This window comes from Ceratotherium simum, chromosome 3 (assembly GCF_057802395.1).
Source record: "Ceratotherium simum simum isolate JZ-2026a chromosome 3, ASM5780239v1, whole genome shotgun sequence".
Lineage (NCBI taxonomy): Eukaryota > Metazoa > Chordata > Mammalia > Perissodactyla > Rhinocerotidae > Ceratotherium > Ceratotherium simum.
The window spans coordinates 37,666,932-37,685,006 of NC_141902.1; the positions used below are offsets into that span (position 1 = coordinate 37,666,932).

The following is an 18,075-nucleotide window of genomic DNA, read 5'->3' on the forward strand; positions in this document are numbered from 1 at the left end:
TTGTCATGTACACACAGCCATGACCAGGCAGCCATATGCATGTATCTGTGTACACAGCAGGTCTGTATATGCACCCACCCATGCATATGTACACAGACATAGCTATTTGTATGTAAATGTAGCACACACCCTCATACCTACACATGCACACACAGTACCTATATAGAGAACACGCACATCCTCACCTTGCTACCTTCTACCTTTGGTCTCCCCTCACCCTCCACCTGCCTCCTCCTTCTCCTTCTCAGCTCCTGCATCTCCCCCACCCCTGCCTCCTGTTTCTTCTGCTTGCCCCTGGCCCTCTGTGAGCTCCTCTGTAGCCTCCCCTAGCCTCACCCTCACTTCTAAGTAGGCAGCCTGCAGTTCCTAGCGTGGCAAAATCTCTGATCACTCTGCAAGTGTTCCTGGGTGAGGGAGGGGAGAAGACAAGATAATTCTACTTCTTAGTTACAGATAAAATAAACCGAGGTCCGGGGAGTGGGAGTCATATCTCAGCTCAAGGAATGGAAACCAATAAATCTAGGTTCCTCCCCTTCTGTCTGCTCAGGGCTCTGGCTTCATCAAGGCAAAAGGTCCAGGGCCAGGGATAGTCACTTGCTATCCCTGTCTCTCAGCCCTATGCCAAGATCCCCTGCTAGTGCCCAGGAATCCTGAGTCCTCTACAGTAGGGGGTGGGGGAAGGGGGGAGGAAGAGGGGGAATTGATTACGGTAAGATTGACACTGACCTCTGACTCTAATATTGTTCATTTGGCTTTCCACAGGGACATGGGCATGGTCCTTGCCATGGCCCTGGGCACTGCCATAAACCAGGAGGCCACCCCCCAGGGCCAGGTTGCCACCCCCCAGGGCCAGGTTGCCACCCCCCTGGGCCAGGAGGCCACCACCCAGGGCCCGGTGGGCACCCCCCAGGGCATGGTGGGCATCCCCATGGCCATGGGCACCCCCCAGGGCCCGGTGGGCACCACCATGGTCCACATCACTGAAGAAGCAGAAGAAAAAGGACACAAGAATGGGGAGCCTGAGTGGGTTGCCCTGCTGACCTGGCATGTGGCCTGAACCAGAATCTTCTAATAAACAGCCTCTTGGAGGCCATGTTTTACTCTTAAAAGAGCCTGTCTTCCTTCACATCCAACCTGGCACTTAGGAGGCCTGGTGGTCTCTGAGTTCCTTAGTTTGGCAAATGGGGTACCTAGCCAGGCATTCTCAGAAGCTTCGCTCGCTCAGTGGTGCCCATGGCAGATGGTTGTATAAGGCCACCCCTCCTTTGCTTTTCATTTCTGCCCCCTCCCATCAAAGGGCCTCAAGTGTGGCCTCATCACCTCTAGCTCATCATATATACCCAGGCCTGGTGGGCCTTCCAGGGTTCCATCTTGCATGCATTACTCTACAGATCAGAAGCCTTCAATGGATCCCTACTCTGCAGATTTATTTCTCACCATTCCTTTAAAATACATTGAGCCTTCTAGGCTCATTAACTTTGCACAGTTCCCTACCATCACCACCCTGCCCCACCCCCAAGTCAGGAATGCCTTCCTTCCAAGCCAGCTGCAGCTCCACCATCAACGTGAAGCCTTCCCTATTAGGGAAGCCCATTAGGAAGAGAGAGGTCCTCTCTCTCAGCACACTGCCCCCTTCTTTGCAGCTTATATCAACCATCACAGGGGCCTGACCACACCCTACCCAGTCAGCACCAATTTATGGGCTGGCCTTTTAGCTCTCCAACCAAATTGTAAGCTACTCAGGGCAGGCCCACCACTTCTACACCTCTAGATTCTCCCATCCCCATCTCCCACTGACCTATGCCTTGCAAAGGGTGGTGTTTGCACACAGTTTAGGCATAGCTATACCCCAGATGCTCCTGGGTTCTGACTCTCTCCCCGGCCCCATTCTTCAGCCAAGGCACCTCCCTGCACATAGAGCCAGCTTGCTTGCTATGAAACCCTTTCCACCCATCCAAATCTCACATCTGGGACCCTCTCCACTCCCCAACTCCCAGGCTTCTCACACTGCCCTTATCTATTCTCGTGCTTCCACAGCCCTCTAGCCAGGCTTGTCCACAGCCCATCACACCTCTCCTTCCTCACAGCCATTCCCTGACTGGGGAGGCAGCAAGTGCCCTGGAGTGTGTGGCTACCGGCTACCTCCCAGGCTGAAGTGGGAGTGATAATAAGAAAAGGAGATGGGGATTCTCTGAATGCCTCTCTTCTCTCTCTCTCCCCTCTCCTATTCTCCGCACCTGAATAACAGAATCGGGGCTCCAAGTGTGAGGGGCGCAGACCCAGGTCCAGATGAACGTGTAGAAAGACCCAACTGGTGCCTAGCCCCAATGGGGAAGGGAGGGGGGCGCTGAGCGGAGCCGAAAGAAATACGGAATTGAAGTCGCCCGACCTCTCGACCCCTCGCCGTCCTTCGCAGTGAAGTGCAGGCGTGGAGCTGCTCCCTCTTTCCAGCTGGAAGAGTCCGCGTTTCAAACTGTGAGGCTCTCTGCACGCTGCCTGGGGTCGCGCTTCCTGGTCCCTTACGGAAAGACAGATGCTCCCCAAGAAAAGTCGGTGAGAGGACTACAGCCAGACGGCCGGACTCCTAACAGCAGCTCTCAGACCTGGCCAGGGTAGAGGGCCCCACGCCACCAGCCCGTGGGTCCTAAAGACAGCCAGCGTCCAGCGCTGGGCAGCAGCGCCGCGGGAAACCTCTGTCCCCGCCCCCTGGTGCCGCGCCCATTGGCTGGGCTCCTTGTGGGCCCCGCCCAGCGATCGGCCCGTCCCGTCGCTGACGCATGCGCAGGAGTCCGCCGCCGCCGCCGCCACCGCTTCAGCACCAGAGCCCGGACAGCGGCGCCGCCCACGGGCATGGACGGTGGTAGAGGCGGCAGCAGCGACGGTCCGGCTCCTGGCCCGGGTCCGGAAGGGGAGCAGCGGCCCGAGGGGGAGCCCTTGGCTCCAGACGGCAGCTCCCCGGACAGGTAGGGCGGACCGCTCCGCAGACCCAGCTCGCAGACCTTCCCAGCACCCCCGCCCCAGGTATCCCCAGTAGCCGCCATATGTCGCCCCATTCATTCCCCAGCCCCTCCTCATTCCCGCGCCTCCATGCTCCCAGCCCCTTGGCCACGCCCTCATTCTGCCCGGTCAATTTTCTCTCTCCCTGATACCCTCTATTGTCAGCCCCCATCGCCCTCACCCCCACCCTTCCCCGGGGACCTGCCCCACCCACTGTTCCTACCCTACTTCTAAGGCCCGGTGTGCCCCCGCCCCTCCAGCCTCCCAAGCCCCTCCCTCGAGGCTCTGCCCCCGCGTCTTCTCAGTAAGCCCCAAGCCCGCAGCGACCTCAGTCTGGGTTCCAGCCTGTCGGTGTGCTCGAGGGTGCACGTGTATCCTAGAGGGGAGGCTCGCCAAGGTGTGTGTCCTGAGGAGGGCAGACAGTCGGCCGCCACGCCAGGGCCTGTCTTTGTCCATCATGGTCAGTCTCCAGTCTGCCCTGCATGGCCGGCTGCACACGTGTGGGCTTGACTCCCTGCGTGTGGCAGCCACCAGCACTCCCTGGAGGCTCTAGGGTGGGCAGGCTCTGAGGCTCAGGCCGTGTTCAGTACCATCCCTGAAGGCACCCCAGGCTAGCGGGACAGCAGGAACACCTTCCCACTGAGGGCCCAGATCTCAGTGCCTCTCCTCTCCCTTCCTCCACCATATGCGTGAGGGAACAGGTAGTAATATGGCACAATTTCTGTGCCCTGCCTGGTCTGCTGGTCTGGGTCCTGGTCTGGGTCCCCCAGAATCCCTCCCCTGACATAACACTGCCTCTCTCTCCTGCCTGGACTGAAATTAAGAGGCACTCTTTGGAGGCAAAAAGCAGAGGTGGACACATTGTCTCCAGACTGCCCCAGGTTGAAATGTACATGCTGTACCTCAGAGCAAAGAGGAGGCCCCCCAGGTGGAGAGAAATGTTGTTTTCCCTCTATTATTACACATCAGCAGTGATAGATTTGGCCACCTTTCAGTCTGAAAGGCACAGAGCTTTCTTCAAGGGGTTGAGACACAGGATGGATGTGTCCCCTGGACCAGGGGGCTGCCTGGGACTATGGCCTGGCCAAATAGCCAGGGAAGGAACGATGACAGGGCAGGGGCCTGGGGCCAGGAGCAGCCCTTGAAGGAGCTGGAGGGTCATTTGCTACCTTGGATATTTTGCCAAGGATCAGCCCTGCCTGATCTGCTCACTTCCCCTACGCATAGGGGTCATTCTTGGGCAAAGGAACTACTTGCTCTCTTCCAGCAACTCCCTGAGACCTCTGGTCCCTCTCTGCACTTCCCAGGGACCCTGGACAATAATCAGGCAAAGGGACTCCATTCAATTCAATTCAAGAAACACAAATATGCTCCTGCTGAGCTATGTAGCACTCTGGGGATAGATACACAGTGCATAAGACAGCACGCACACACGCGCGCGCACGCACACACACACACACAGTCCTTTACTAATGCATTGACTATGGCGTAATTTGAAATAGTTCATTCCTTGTGTTTTTAAAATTAGCTTTTTATTTTCCTAGTGGCCTAAGCTGCTTCCCCATCTGTCCTGGCCACTCTGTGGGATCACATGGATGTCCATATGGCTATGTGTCAGTGGGCTCAGGGGCATGGTTAATGCACATGTACATTTGCCCCTTACGGGGCTCCCAAGTGGGGGCTCTGTGTCTGGGGTCCTGTCAGCCATGCCCTGACTGCTGTCACTTTAGCTGCTTGAGGAGGCCTGTGTCACCACTTTCCACCCCCCTGTCTGCCTGCCCCAGTCACTTGGCTTCCAGGCCAGCGGCCCAGGCAGGCAGCCCAGGAAGTTGCTCATCCCAGTCAGAGCCATGGAACTGAGAGGGTGAGAATGAAAGGTCCCTGGGGAGGCAAGGCCTAGGGTACTTAACTCGCTTTATTACTAGGTGTCCTGAGGACAGAGGGCAGCAGGGGCTGGCAGGGGAAAGCTTTTATTCTGAGAAGAGTTTCGCTCTTCTCCTTGGGAGGGCTGAGACAAAGGCCTGGTTCTACAGCAGTCAGAATGTGGAGGTTTTCACATTCTGTCACATTGACAATGATGGGCACAGTCAAGAAGGGTGAGATTTGGGAGCAGCTGATCCTAGGTTCCTGGAGAGGGACAGAAGGGGTTGAAAGGAAAGGGCTGGGGCCAGGGAGACCCCAGTAGAAACAAACCAATGGTGGAGGCTGGAATCCCCCTTGAACAGGAGCCAGCTAAGGAAGGGGGTGAGCTTCTGAGATTTGGCAGACCGGTTAAGGGAGAGGGCTCCGGGTCCCCACCCAGAGTGCTGGTTTCCATTGATGAAAAAGAAACTGACCCTCCATGTGGGGTCCTGGCTCCTAGGACAAGTCCGGTGCTCAGTAAGTGCTCTATGGCCAAGGGCAGCTGGAATAGGCACCCTACTCTTAAGAGGGAGACCAAAACTAATGGGTCATCTTCATGCCTTCAGGATCCAACCCAGACTAAGCACAGTGCCCAGCGTGTGGCAGGTGCTCAAAAAAGACCTGCAGAATAAAAATCTTAAAGAAGTAGATGTCCACACCTATACACAGAAACCCAAGCCATATATCTATCCAGCTTCCCTTTGGCCCATGGGGATGGGCCCATACAGTCTTTTATCCACCTGGGCACTGGTTGCTATGTCATTAACTTTATGGGGTCATCTGAGGTCTTGCTTTAGAACAGCTTTGGTCAAATTCCTATTTTTCTAAACCTTGAGTGAGTAAAAAAATAAGTATCAGTGATTTAAATCATGAGATCAAATTCTAATGCATCTTTTGGATCACAAAGAGGAAAGTATTTATAATTATATATGTAGTGAGATTCTCAAGGTGTGAGAAGTTCTCAAGTGGAGATATATTATCTGAGGTGCCTAAAGAGGTCAAATTGTAAATATAAATATACTTCTTAAACTGCATGCTCCCTGCAGCAATGAGTGTAGGAAGGGTCAGGAAAGCAAATGTGTCTTCCACATGCCAGGCTCCATGCCAGGCACCTCACATGTTACATCAGTTAATTCCCATACCAAACCTGAGGGGGGGCATTGTCATCATACCCTCACTCAACAGACAAGGATGCCAACACTCCAAGAATCGTGTGTCTTTCCCAAGGCCCCCAGAGCTAAAAGATGATGGAGCAGTCCACCTCCACTGCTCCCCTATTTTACTCTCAGCATGAGGACCACACCCCCACCCCCAGACTGCTATGTCAGCCAGCCAACCTTCTGGGAGGAAAAAGAAGAGCTTGCCTATTCTTTCCAGTTTCTCTACTTGGTCTCTGGGCAGAACCCAGCCTCCATGGGCAATGTCTACTTGCCACCACAGCCAGGACTCTGGCCCAAGGCCCCTTCAGCAGTGCAGCAGGCAGGACTGGAAGCCAGGGTTGGCTCAGCATAGACCTGGCTCTCCCATGGGAGCTATGCAAGCTCTGGCAGGCCAGGTGAGCCAGGTGAATGGGGGGAAGGAGACAAGGCTCTGCCAGGGCTGCCCATCCTGGAACCCCTCTGGGAACCCCCCATGGCCCTCAGGCACTCTGTTCTGTGGCCATCTTCTCCCGTCCTAGGTCCGGCAATCCTGCCACTAGGGTGGGACTCCACCTCCCCGCTGCGCCCAAGGTGTCGAGGTGGGGCCATGCACAGAATGCTGCCCTCCTGAGTAATTTTGAAAGAGGAGTCTATTGCTGAGTCCTCCTTGGCAAGTTCCTTGGGGAGTCCCAACTCCTTCTCCCAACTGTGCATACCCTTGCAAAGCAAACATCTGCCCTGTGGCCCAAAGGTGGTGCATGGGTAGCAGATGCCTCTGCCAAGCTTTCCCTGACTACCCTGACCCCTGTCAAAATTGGGTTCTCCTCTCGGCTCCTTCAGCCCTCTGTGACTTCCTCTCTCACAGCACTCAACAGGGTGGACTGTCCACATCACTCACCTACTATGAGTGCTTAGAGGACAAGGACCGGGCCTTATTCATCCTAGCACCACTATTAGTAGCCTGTCTAGCACTCAATATTCATTCAGCAAACATTCCCTGGGCACCTTTTGTGTACAAGGCACTGTTCAAGGCACTGGGGATATAGAGGTAAACAAATACACCAGGCCCTGCTTTCCCAGAGCTCACATTCCATATGAGAGATGGGCAATAAACATGACAACTATGTAATATAATGTCCAGTTGCAGCAAATGCTATGAAGAAATATAAAGCAGGGTAGGGGGCTAGAGAGCTGGTGAGTGATTATTTAGAGAAGGTCATCAGGGAAGGCTTCTCTAAGAAGGTAATAGTTGAACCAAAACCAGAAGCAAGACAGGGTGTGAGCCATGCAATTATCAGGGGGACGAGCATCCCCAGCAGAGAGAAGAGAAAGTTGAGAGGCTCTACGGTGGGAACAAGAATGCAGCAGGTGCTCTACAGATGTCTGATAAGAGGAGGAACAGACAACTGTAGCAGAAAAAGCATAATCTGCAAGTCAGAAGTACTGGATTCGAGGCTCAGCTCTTCATGTTTCACTGAACCTCAGTTTCAAATCTATAAAACAAGGAAAGTACCTCCTCCGTAGGGCTTTGTAAAGAGTAAATAAGACCATTTATGTAAAAGCACATGCAGTGCTTAGCACAGTGTCTGACATGTGGCAGGCTGCCAACAATGTTTGTGTGTGCATGGACAGGGGAGCGAATGAGACAACGGACCCCAAGAGGTAGGCTGGAGGTGTAGACCTGGAGCCCCCACCCTCCTCGCCTCTCCCCCAGGACTAGTAATAGAACAACCTCGAGCCCCTGTCTCCTTGTCTCGGCTTACTGAACAATGCCGGGGCACGGTGTGGCCTACCACCGTCCCCCACTGCCATCTTCCCTGCCTCTTCTCTCTCCAGGTCCCAGAGCAAGGCTGTGGCCCCTGAGGCAAGCCCAGAGAGAAGCTGCTCCCTCCACAGCTGCCCGCTTGATGACCCTTCCAGTTCTTTGAGACCCCCACCAGCAACGTCCACCCTCCAGCCTGTAGACCCGTCCAATCCCTTGGCCCCAGCCCACTTCACCTATCCCCGGGCACCGCAAGAATACCGGGGGTGCAGTTCCCTGCCAGGACTTGGGGACCGGGCAGCTCTGTGCTCCCACGGCTCCAGCCTCAGTCCTTCCCCAGCCCCCTCACAACGTGATGGGGCCTGGAAACCGCCATCTGTGCAGCACCATGTGGTCAGCGTCAGGTAAGGAGGGGTCCAGCAGTCTGCCAGCTGCCACTGGAAGATGGGGCAGGGCTTTAAAGTGGAGCCGACCTTGGGCCGGCCCCGTGGCTTAGCGGTTAAGTGCGTGCGCTCCGATGCTGGCGGCCCGGGTTCGGATCCCGGGCTCGCACCGACGCACCGCTTCTCCGGCCACGCTGAGGCCGCGTCCCACATACAGCAACTAGAAGGATGTGCAACTATGACATACAACTATCTACTGGGGCTTTGGGGGAAAAATTTAAAAAAAAAAAAAAAAAAAAAAAGTGAAGCCGAACCCCTGGGCTCTGGACTCCTTCATTAGGAGGCAACCCAGGATGTCCCCTGCCTCTGATGGAGGAGGCAGCCTGGAGGGAGGAGGAAGTAAGGGTTGGAGCTTGGGAGTGGGCAGGCCTAAAAGAGTTAATACCATCTTCCTCTATCCCCCCACCTCCGCTTCCTACCCTATGAGAGGACTCTGACAAGCAAGTATCTTTTCTTCTCTTCCACAGGCAGGAACGGGCCTTCCAGATGCCAAAGAGGTAGGCCTGAGCCTTATTTGGACCCCTAGGGGTGATCAGGCTGGTGCCCAGTTTAGCCCTACCACTCCTTGGTGGCTCCTAAGCTCACCCACCCCCTGCTACCACACCCAACACCAATTCATGTGGGCTGTCTTCCTCTTTTCCAGCTATTCCCAGCTGATTGCTGAGTGGCCCGTGGCCATGCTGCTGCTGTGTCTGGCTGTCATCCTCCTCTGCGCCCTGGCTGGACTGTTGGGAGGCCAGCTGCCTGACTTCTCCAAGCCCTTGCTGGTGAGGGGCCAAGGAGGGGGAGGGGGACCCCCAGGCCTGGGCACCTCAGCTCAGCCTGGGGCAGAAAACTGGAGTGGCTGAGTTGAGGGTGGGGTGGCAATGGTGGGCTCTCGACCTCCAGAGAGAGTTGGGGAGATGGAATAGAGGCGATACTCTCGTCCAACAATCCAGGCAGGTGGGCTGGCCCTCCCTGCGCCAGGGACCCAAAGGGGCAGAGCCCAGAAGAGCCAGGATGGAGAACTCCTCCTCCTGCCTGCCTGATCTCTCCCCTCCTTCCTGCAGGGCTTTGAGCCTCGGGACACGGACATTGGGCGCAAGCTAGTGGTCTGGAGAGCACTGCAGGCCCTCACAGGCCCCAGGAAGCTGCTTTCCCTTTCCCCAGACCTTGAGCTGAACAGGTAACGGGTTCCCATCTTTCCACTGTTGGAGGAGATGGGGGAAAGAATGAGGTCTCCAGAGAGGGGCTATTGGGTGACCTCCCCAAAGGCAGGTCGGAAGGGCTTTCTGGGGCCCCCTGGGGAGTGATGTCAGGCCTCCTGTGAGCACCCCCCCACCCGTTGAGAGTGCCTGGAATAGATTTTCTTTCTACCTCAGCTCAAACCCCCACACCACTCTGAGCCCCGCACCTTGGAGTGGTGCCCCGGAGGGCATGGTCCGGCCTCGGAGGATGGTGGAGCCCCTGGAGGACAGAGGGCAGGAGAGCTTCTTCTGTGGCCCCCCTGGTAAGCTGCAGCCTGGCCAGTTCCTGGCTTTAATGGTGGTCCCCACCCCACCTACTAGAACAGGAGGGCCCAGGAAAACAAATTTGGGCCAACAGAAAGAGAAGGAGGCCAGCTGGCCACATTCAAGCCAAGGAAGTTGGGTTACAGCTGGGAGGATGAGGCAGGTCTCTGGTGCTCCAGCCAGGTAGGGTCAAGCTGGGTGGGGGTGGGGCACCGGGGCAAAGATGTAGGCCCAAGATCAAGCAGCCAGGCACAGGTTTCAGGCTCCTGAGAATCTGAACCTCCTATGGCCCTGGGTAAGCATCTTCCCCTCGGTGGCCCAAGACCTGGGGCCAAAGGACTGAGCTCTGGGGGGTGTGTTGCAGAGAAGAGCTATGCACAGCTGGTGTTCATGTCCACGTCAGCGGGCAGCCTGTGGAACCTCCACGCCATCCATTCCATGTGCCGCATGGAACAGGACCAGGTGAGCTGACTGGGGAGGTGCCAGGGGCTGGTGGGGAACCAGGGACATCAGGGACCTGATCCCAAGGAAATACAGCTGAGCCAGGACTGCCAGGGTGGACTGGGGAAGAACACTCCCTGTTTGTGGAGGGGAAAGGAGAGTCAGCTGTTTTCAGAAGAGCCAAAACACAGGTGCTGGAAGACAGACCATGCACAGCCTGGGGTTTTCAAAAGGTCCTGAAAAGGAGCCTCAAGAGCTGTTGAGGAGGCCCCAGCCCAAGGCCCCCAGCCCCCATCAACCCAAGCAGTGCCAATCCAATCCTGCTAACTGGAGGACCACATACCATGACATCTGACAAAAGGTTTCCTGCTAAAAACAGTGCGAACACCACTAAGTAGCCCAAGCCGCTCACTTCACACAAGGGTATCCAAAGTACCCAAAGGCAGTGGTCAAGAACATGCGCTCCAAGTCAGATGCCAGAATTCAAGGCCAGCTCTACTACTCTCTAGCTGTGTGACTTCAGGCACATTTCTTAACCTCTCAGGGCCTCAGTCCTCGTATATATAAAATGGGGATAATAATGGTACTTTTCTCATAGTTAGTTATGACAACTAAACAAGAGAGAATTTGTAAAACTATAGCATAATGACTGGCAATAGGAATCTCTCAATAAATGTTACTACTGTCACTACGATCTCAGGCTCAAGGCCATACAGCCAGTTGATGGCAGAACAGGGCCTCTGATTCCCAGGCCAGTGCTCTCTGTACTACACCAGCTACTGTGATGTCAAGAGCAGGTGGGAGAGAAGAGGAGACACAAGGTCTGAAAAAGAAACAGCTCTGTCCCAAGAGAGTTTAAGCAGACCAGTGGACAGAGGGAGGGGGCTAGGGTTTGGCAGTGACCCTGATCCTGATCACTTTTCCTACTGCTTGCTTCAAGTTCCCTGGACCCTTGGCCCTGTTCCATCTGTGGTGGCCACTTCCACTCCTACTCTTGGCTCAAGAAGTGCAGAGTCGGGGGGTGTGACCTGCAGGGGCCCTTAGGGCAAGACCTCTCAGGTTGAGGCCTCCGGCAGCATCCTTGAAGCTCCTCTTTGATGGAGTCAACATGTAGCTGCTAGTACCTGGGCCAGGAGCCAAAGGCAGCTCTAAGACAAGCCAGTTCTGCTGGGCTGTCAAGATACCTGTCTGCCCCTGCCCTGTAGCCTGAAAGGAGATGAGAGGCCCTCGGACAGGGCTGGGGAACCTGGGCCCCGGCACTGCCCCTGAGCTCTCTCCTGCTGTGTGTGCCCTACAGATCCGAACCCACCCCCGCTTTGGGGCTCTGTGCCAGCGTACAGCAGCCAACGAGTGCTGCCCCAGCTGGTCCCTGGGCAACTATGTGGCTGTGCTCTCCAACCGCTCCTCCTGCCTGGACACTACTCAAGCGGATGCAGCCCGCACACTGACCCTGCTGCGGGCCTGTGCCCTCTACTACCACCGTGGTGCCCTGGTGCCCTCTTGTCTGGGACCCAGGCAGGACAAGCCCCCACGCTGTGCCCAGGTTCCCACCAAGTGCTCCCGGAGCAGTGCTGTCTACCAACTCCTGCACTTTCTGCTCGACAGGGACTTTCTGAGTCCCCAAACTGCTGACTACCAGGTGCCCTCCCTCAAGTACAGCCTGCTTTTCCTGCCCACCCCAAAGGGTGCCTCCATGATGGGCATCTACCTGGACCGCCTAGCCGCCCCCTGGGGGCTCTCTGACAACTACACGTCCATCACCGGCATGGACCTGGGCCTCAAGCAGGAGCTGCTGAGGCACTACCTGGCCCAGGACACGGTTTACCCCTTGCTGGCCCTGGCGGCCATCTTCCTTAGCATCGCCCTCTACCTGCGCTCCCTCTTCCTCACGTTCATGGTGCTGCTGGGGGTACTGGGCTCCCTGCTGGTTGCCCTCTGTCTTTACCGCGTGGCCTTCCGCGTGGCCTACTTCCCCTTTGTCAATCTGGCAGCCCTCGTCCTGCTCAGCAGCGTCTGTGCCAACCACACCCTCATCTTCTTCGACCTGTGGCGCCTCAGCAAGAGCCAGCTGCCCTCCGGGGGGCTGGCGCAGCGCTTGGGCCGCACCATGCACCACTTCGGCTACCTGCTGCTGGTTTCAGGGCTCACCACGGGGGCAGCCTTCTACGCCAGCTACCTGAGCCGCCTCCCTGCCGTGCGCTGCTTCGCCCTCTACATGGGTACGGCCGTGCTGGCGCACCTGGCGCTCACGCTGGCCTGGCTGCCCTCCTCCGCCGTGCTCCACGAGCGCTACCTGGCGCGCGGCTGCGCGGCCGGGGCGCAGGGCCCGTGGGGGGTCAGCGCGCCCCGGCGGCTGGCGCTGGCGCTGCACAGGCGGCTCCGCGGCCTTCGGAGGGCAGCAGCCAGCACGTCGCGCCTACTCTTCCAGCGCCTGCTGCCCTGCGGCGTCATCAAGTTCCGCTACATCTGGATCTGCTGGTTCGCCGCCCTGGCGGCAGGGGGCGCCTACATCGCAGGCGTCAGCCCCCGCCTGCGGCTGCCCACGCTGCCGCCGCCCCGCGGCCAGGTCTTCCGGCCCAGCCACCCCTTTGAGCGCTTCGACGCCGAGTACCGCCAGCAGTTTCTGTTCGAGCGGCAGCCTCAGGGCGAGGGCGGTCACATGCCCGTGGTTTTGGTGTGGGGCATCCTGCCCGTGGACACTGGCGACCCCCTGGACCCTCGCAGCAACAGCTCACTGGTGAGTGACCCTGCCTTCTCGGCCAGCGGTCCTGAGGCCCAGCGCTGGCTGCTGGCACTCTGCCACGGAGCTAGGAATCAGAGCTTCTTTGGTGCCCAGCCCGAGGACTGGCCCACTCTGTGCTTCATGGAGGCCCTCCAGCGCTGGATGGAGAGCCCCAGGTGCGCCCGCCTGGGGCCTGGCCTCTGCTGTGGCCACTCAGGCTTCCCCTGGGCACCCCAGCTTTTCCTGCACTGCCTCAAGATGATGGCTCTGGAGCAAGGCCCCAATAGCACCCGTGACCTGGGACCACGCTTCAATACCCAGGGCAGCCTGGCTGCCCTGGTCCTGCAGTTCCAGACCAACTTCCAGTATAGTCCAGACTACAGCCAGGCCCACCACTTCTACACTGAGGTCAGCCACTGGCTGGCAGTGGAGCTGGGCAGGGCACCTCCTGGCCTCCGCCGGGGTTGGTTCACCAGCCGTCTGGAGCTGTACAGCCTGCAGCACAGCCTGAGCACTGAGCCTGCTGTGGTGCTGGGCTTGGCTCTGGCGCTGGCCTTTGCCACACTGCTGCTGGGCACCTGGAACGTTCCACTTAGCCTGTTCTCTGTGGCAGCTGTGGCAGGCACCGTTTTGCTCACCGTGGGGCTCCTGGTTCTACTCGAGTGGCAGCTCAACACTGCGGAGGCCCTCTTTCTCTCTGCCTCTGTGGGCCTCTCGGTAGACTTCACTGTCAACTACTGCATCTCCTATCACTTGTGCCCACACCCTGACCGCCTGAGCCGCGTGGCCTTCTCGCTGCGCCAGACCAGCTGTGCCACAGCAGTGGGGGCTGCAGCCCTGTTTGCGGCTGGCGTGCTCATGCTACCTGCCACGGTGCTGCTCTATCGCAAGCTGGGCATCGTCCTCATGATGGTCAAGTGTGTCAGCTGTGGCTTTGCCAGCTTCTTCTTCCAATCTCTCTGCTGTTTCTTCGGACCAGAGAAGAACTGTGGGCAGATCCTCTGGCCCTGTGCTCACCTGCCATGGGACACTGGAACTGGGGAGCCTGATGGGGAGAAGGCAGGCCGCCCAAGACCAGGGCCAGTGGGAGGGGCGCCTGGGTCCTGCTCCGAGCAGTATGAGCTGCAGCCCCTGGCACGTCGCCGGAGCCCTAGCTTTGACACCAGCACAGCCACCAGCAAGCTGTCCCACCGACCCTCAGTGCTCTCTGAGGATCTACAGCTGCATGATGGCCCTTGCTGCTCCCGGCCCCCACCGGCCCCTGCCTCCCCCAGGGAGCTGCTCCTGGACCACCAGGCAGTCTTCAGCCAGTGCCCCGCCCTGCAGACGTCCTCCCCCTATAAGCAGGCCAGCCCCAGCCCTAAAACCCAGGCCAGGCAGGTCTCCCAAGGGCAGAAGACTGAGCCCATGCAGGCCTCACCAGAAGCCCCAGCCCACTCCCCCAAGCCCAAGGCTATGGAGCCTCCTGATTGCCTCTGCTCCTCAGCCAGCACCCTAGAGGGGCTCAGCGTCTCCGACGAGACCTGCCTAAGCACCTCTGAGCCCAGTGCTCGGGTACCGGATTCCGTGGGTGCCTCCCCAGATGACCTGGAAGAACCTGAGCACACAGTACCTGAGCGGGGCCAGCTAAATGAGAAGCGGGACACCCTGTGGCTGGCGCTGAAGGAGACTGTGTATGACCCATCACTGCCTGCCTCCCACCAGAGCAGCTCGTCCTGGAAGGGCCGTGGGGGGCCAGGGGATGGGAGCCCTGTGGTGCTGCCTAACAGCCAGCCAGATCTGCCAGACGTTTGGCTGCGCAGGCCCAGCACCCACACTTCAGGCTACAGTAGCTGAGGGAGGCCCAGGGAGGCTGCACCGGGGCACAGAGCCTGTCAGGCATGACAAGGCAGCACCAGGCTGGAGTCTGATGGTATTTCCCCACATCAGCATGGAGAAGTCTCACTCTCCAGCTGTGGATTTTAAACCCTGCCAGATGTTCCAGCCTTGGTCCAGGCTGCTGCTAACTCCCCACATCTGGAGGATTCAGCAGAGACAGTCTCTGGAGGGAAACGCCAAGCTCTCCTTGTGACCTGCTGAGGACTCATCTGCCCCACAGTGCCAATCAGGACCCAACCTCTGGAAGGAGGAAGGCCAGATGTGTAGCTCCAGGTATCAGGGGAGGCTGACCTGGCCTTCATGCCAAGTGGCAAGAAGTTCAGTGGGACTAAGGGACCCAGTCCTTGGGAACCTGCCAGGGACCTCACCAACCAGAAAAGCCCTCGGGAACCTCAGCAGCCTCCTGGGCCTCACACCTTTCAAGGGCTGTCTATCAGGGCACTTCCTTCTCTTTGGGGAGCTTCTCTGGGCCACAATTGGGGCCTCTGTCCTGAACTGCCCTGCCCCTCTCACCCTCCCTAGTCTGAAAAGAAACTCTTCAAGGCCAGGCAGAGATGGCTGCTGGGAGTGAAGCAGGAGAAGGAGGGATGGTCAGCCTCAGAGCATCCCTAAACTGCAGAATGGTCCCTTGTTGGAAGCAGGCTCCAGTGCTCTCCCCTGTTAGCAATCAAGAATCCTTTACGAGCCTGTACTTGTTAGTTTACAGAACACTTGCACATCCATTGTCTCCTGGGAATCTCACCCCTTCACTATGGAGTAGCCTGCAGTTGGCCAGGTGTACAGTGTACAGGGATTTTGCCCCCAGTGTACAGGGAAAGATGTTGAGACTGAGTACGGATAAGTGATTTACCCAGTCACAGGGCTAGTAAATGGCAGAGCAGGTTTCCTGACTCATTCCACCACTACAACTCCCACTCTCCTCCTGGCTACCTGCTTCAGGGACATTGGCCTGTGGCTGTCTTGACCTTTCACCTCTAGGACCTTCCTGCAACCTGCCTTCTCAAGTGTCTCTGAGTAAACTCCCCTCCCTCCCTCTTTAGGCCTCCCTCTCCAGAGAGGGCTATACTCTGAGCAAGCCCCAAGTTCTTCCCCACCTCCCCTGTGCCTCCCCCCTGGATCCAGTGGAGATGCCTACCGGCCATGGGGCATCTGGGCTAAATCTGACTCCCAGGTTCAGGGGCAAGGGCTTGCCTCTTCATGGCCACAGTGTATGGAGAGCCTCTGCCAGGAGGGGCACTGAGGAGCAGGAGAGGTTGAGCAGAGTCAGTTAAGGCAGGAACTCAGGCCTGCCCTTTTGGGGAGTGTGTGAGTCTGAAGCTGTTCCCCAGGTCAGGGTCCCTGGCTTCCTAAGGACAGGTCTCTCTGGGGGCACTCAGGAGACCAAAGGCTGACTCCCCCTCCCCAAAGCAAAGAGTCTCTCTGGAAGGTTTTATCCTGTGTGAGAGCTCATGACACTTGGAGCATCAGCAGGCTTACTGAATACCTGCTCTGCATATGGCACTACGGGGGGACAGAGGCGGAAGCATCTGCCCTCAAGGAGCTCACCCTCTAGCTGGGAAAGAGCTCATGCGTGCATGCTGGCATCAATGGGTCACTGATGGCACCATGCAGTGCGTGCTGAGGCCCATGTGCCTGTCACCATTAGTATTGCTGGAGCTCAAATACCCAGGACTGGGTAACCAGGAAGGCTTCCTGGAGGAGGAACAACTTGAGCTGGGCTTCAGAAGTCCAAGTATCTCAGACTGGAAGGGACCTTAAAGATCATCTATTCCAGCCATTTTCAAACTTTGTAGACTCAGGACCCTTTCTTTAAAGAATCTTTGTGTGGAAACACAGTATATAAAACCAATGAAAAGCAGCTACTCTGGTGGGTGCTGGCTGGGGGAGTACAGAGCCAGCTCAGCCTCCCTTTCTACTGCTCCTCCCAGTGGGCCCTGGGGAGCCCCTCAAGCTCCTGGAGGCTCCACAGAACATGGTATGAAAACCACTGTCCCAGGCCATTGTATGGATGAGTATCACAGAGGGGAAGGGGTTTTTCTAGGGCCAAACAGCCTGTGGCAGAGCTGGAGTCAAATCATGGGGTGTTTGGGGGTTTCTTTTTCCTATATTGTTGAAACCCACCTCCCACCCCAAGTAGCCCATGAGAAGTGGGGCTGAATCCTAAATGAGGCCCGGGAGTTGAGGAAGAGACAGAAGACTGGGCAGGAATGACAGGCTACTTTGTAAGATAAGTAAGTCAAACCCATTTGACCCCTGACACCAGGAAGGGGAGGCAGTGACTAAGACCTAACTTGGACCTGTCCACCTGGAGGTCTGCTAGGACCTCTTTCTCTTCATGTCCAAGTGGAATTCAGCCTCTCTGGCCTAGGGCTGCTCATCAGAGTCCTGACTTCTCTGCACCATGGACTGTGTCCTCCTTTTATTGCACAGCCAGGCCAAGAGCTCTGGTCTCATCTGGGACAATCAGCCAGAGGGAGGACAAGGTGAGCCCTTCCTCCTGAGCATGAGCAGAAGTCTGGCCTTGACTCAAAAGAGAGTCCAGCATCTTAGTTGCTTCTCAGCAACTCACCGAGGCTCCTCTGCCCCATCTTGTGGGAGGGCAGCAGGCACCTGGACCAGAAGAACCTGCTCCTCCACACCCTGTTTTGTGTCTTGCAGAGGAAGACATTGGTGTCTGGGACTGGAGCTTCAAAAACTTTGCCTGAACACAACCACTGAAATGTTAGAGTACGGAGGGGTGGGTAGGGTGGGCATCAGTGATGTGGGCACACCCGAGGACCCTACTTGGGGGTTTCTGGGTCCCATTCTTGCAGGCCATGGCCACACAACCCTACAGGAAAGCAGATGAGCCAGAGCAGCTGAGGTACCAACTGGATTTGTTCTTTCTACCACCAAGCCCAAAGGACTGGAAGAGCCCAGTGGTAATCAAAACATCACCTCACACCTAGATGGCTCAGACCAACAGCCGGCAACCCACATCATTGGGTAATCCAGCCCGCCTCTCTAGTCTCAACTTTGGAAAGCAGGATTTAAAGCGTTTTCAATTTCCTTTGAGTTTCAACAGATCTATTTGCTTTATTACTATTATGAGTGGTGGTTACAATGAGTGTATGGCCCTGGATACATGTGGGGAGAGGCTTAGAAGCATGCTGTGAGGCAGGGGAAAACCAGTCAAAGCATTCATGTTTGCTCTGGAAAATTCAAGAAATGGTTTCTGAACACGGTGACACTTTAAAATAGAACTACATTAACACTCATTTGGGACTTGATGTCATTTCTCCTATTTGTGCCCCAGATCCTT

At 56.9% G+C, this 18,075-nt stretch overlaps 1 protein-coding gene across 1 annotated transcript; it reads left to right on the forward strand.

Moving 5' to 3' along the window:
• Positions 1-2,835: 2,835 nt before the first annotated feature.
• Positions 2,836-15,369, forward strand: DISP2 (dispatched RND transporter family member 2). Its single transcript, XM_004421411.3, has 8 exons — positions 2,836-2,963; positions 7,875-8,204; positions 8,711-8,740; positions 8,887-9,010; positions 9,293-9,408; positions 9,605-9,732; positions 10,098-10,195; positions 11,472-15,369. Exons 1-8 carry the CDS (start codon positions 2,851-2,853, stop codon positions 14,730-14,732), a joined length of 4,200 nt encoding a protein of 1,399 aa, XP_004421468.1. The 5' UTR covers positions 2,836-2,850; the 3' UTR covers positions 14,733-15,369.
• Positions 15,370-18,075: the final 2,706 nt, after the last annotated feature.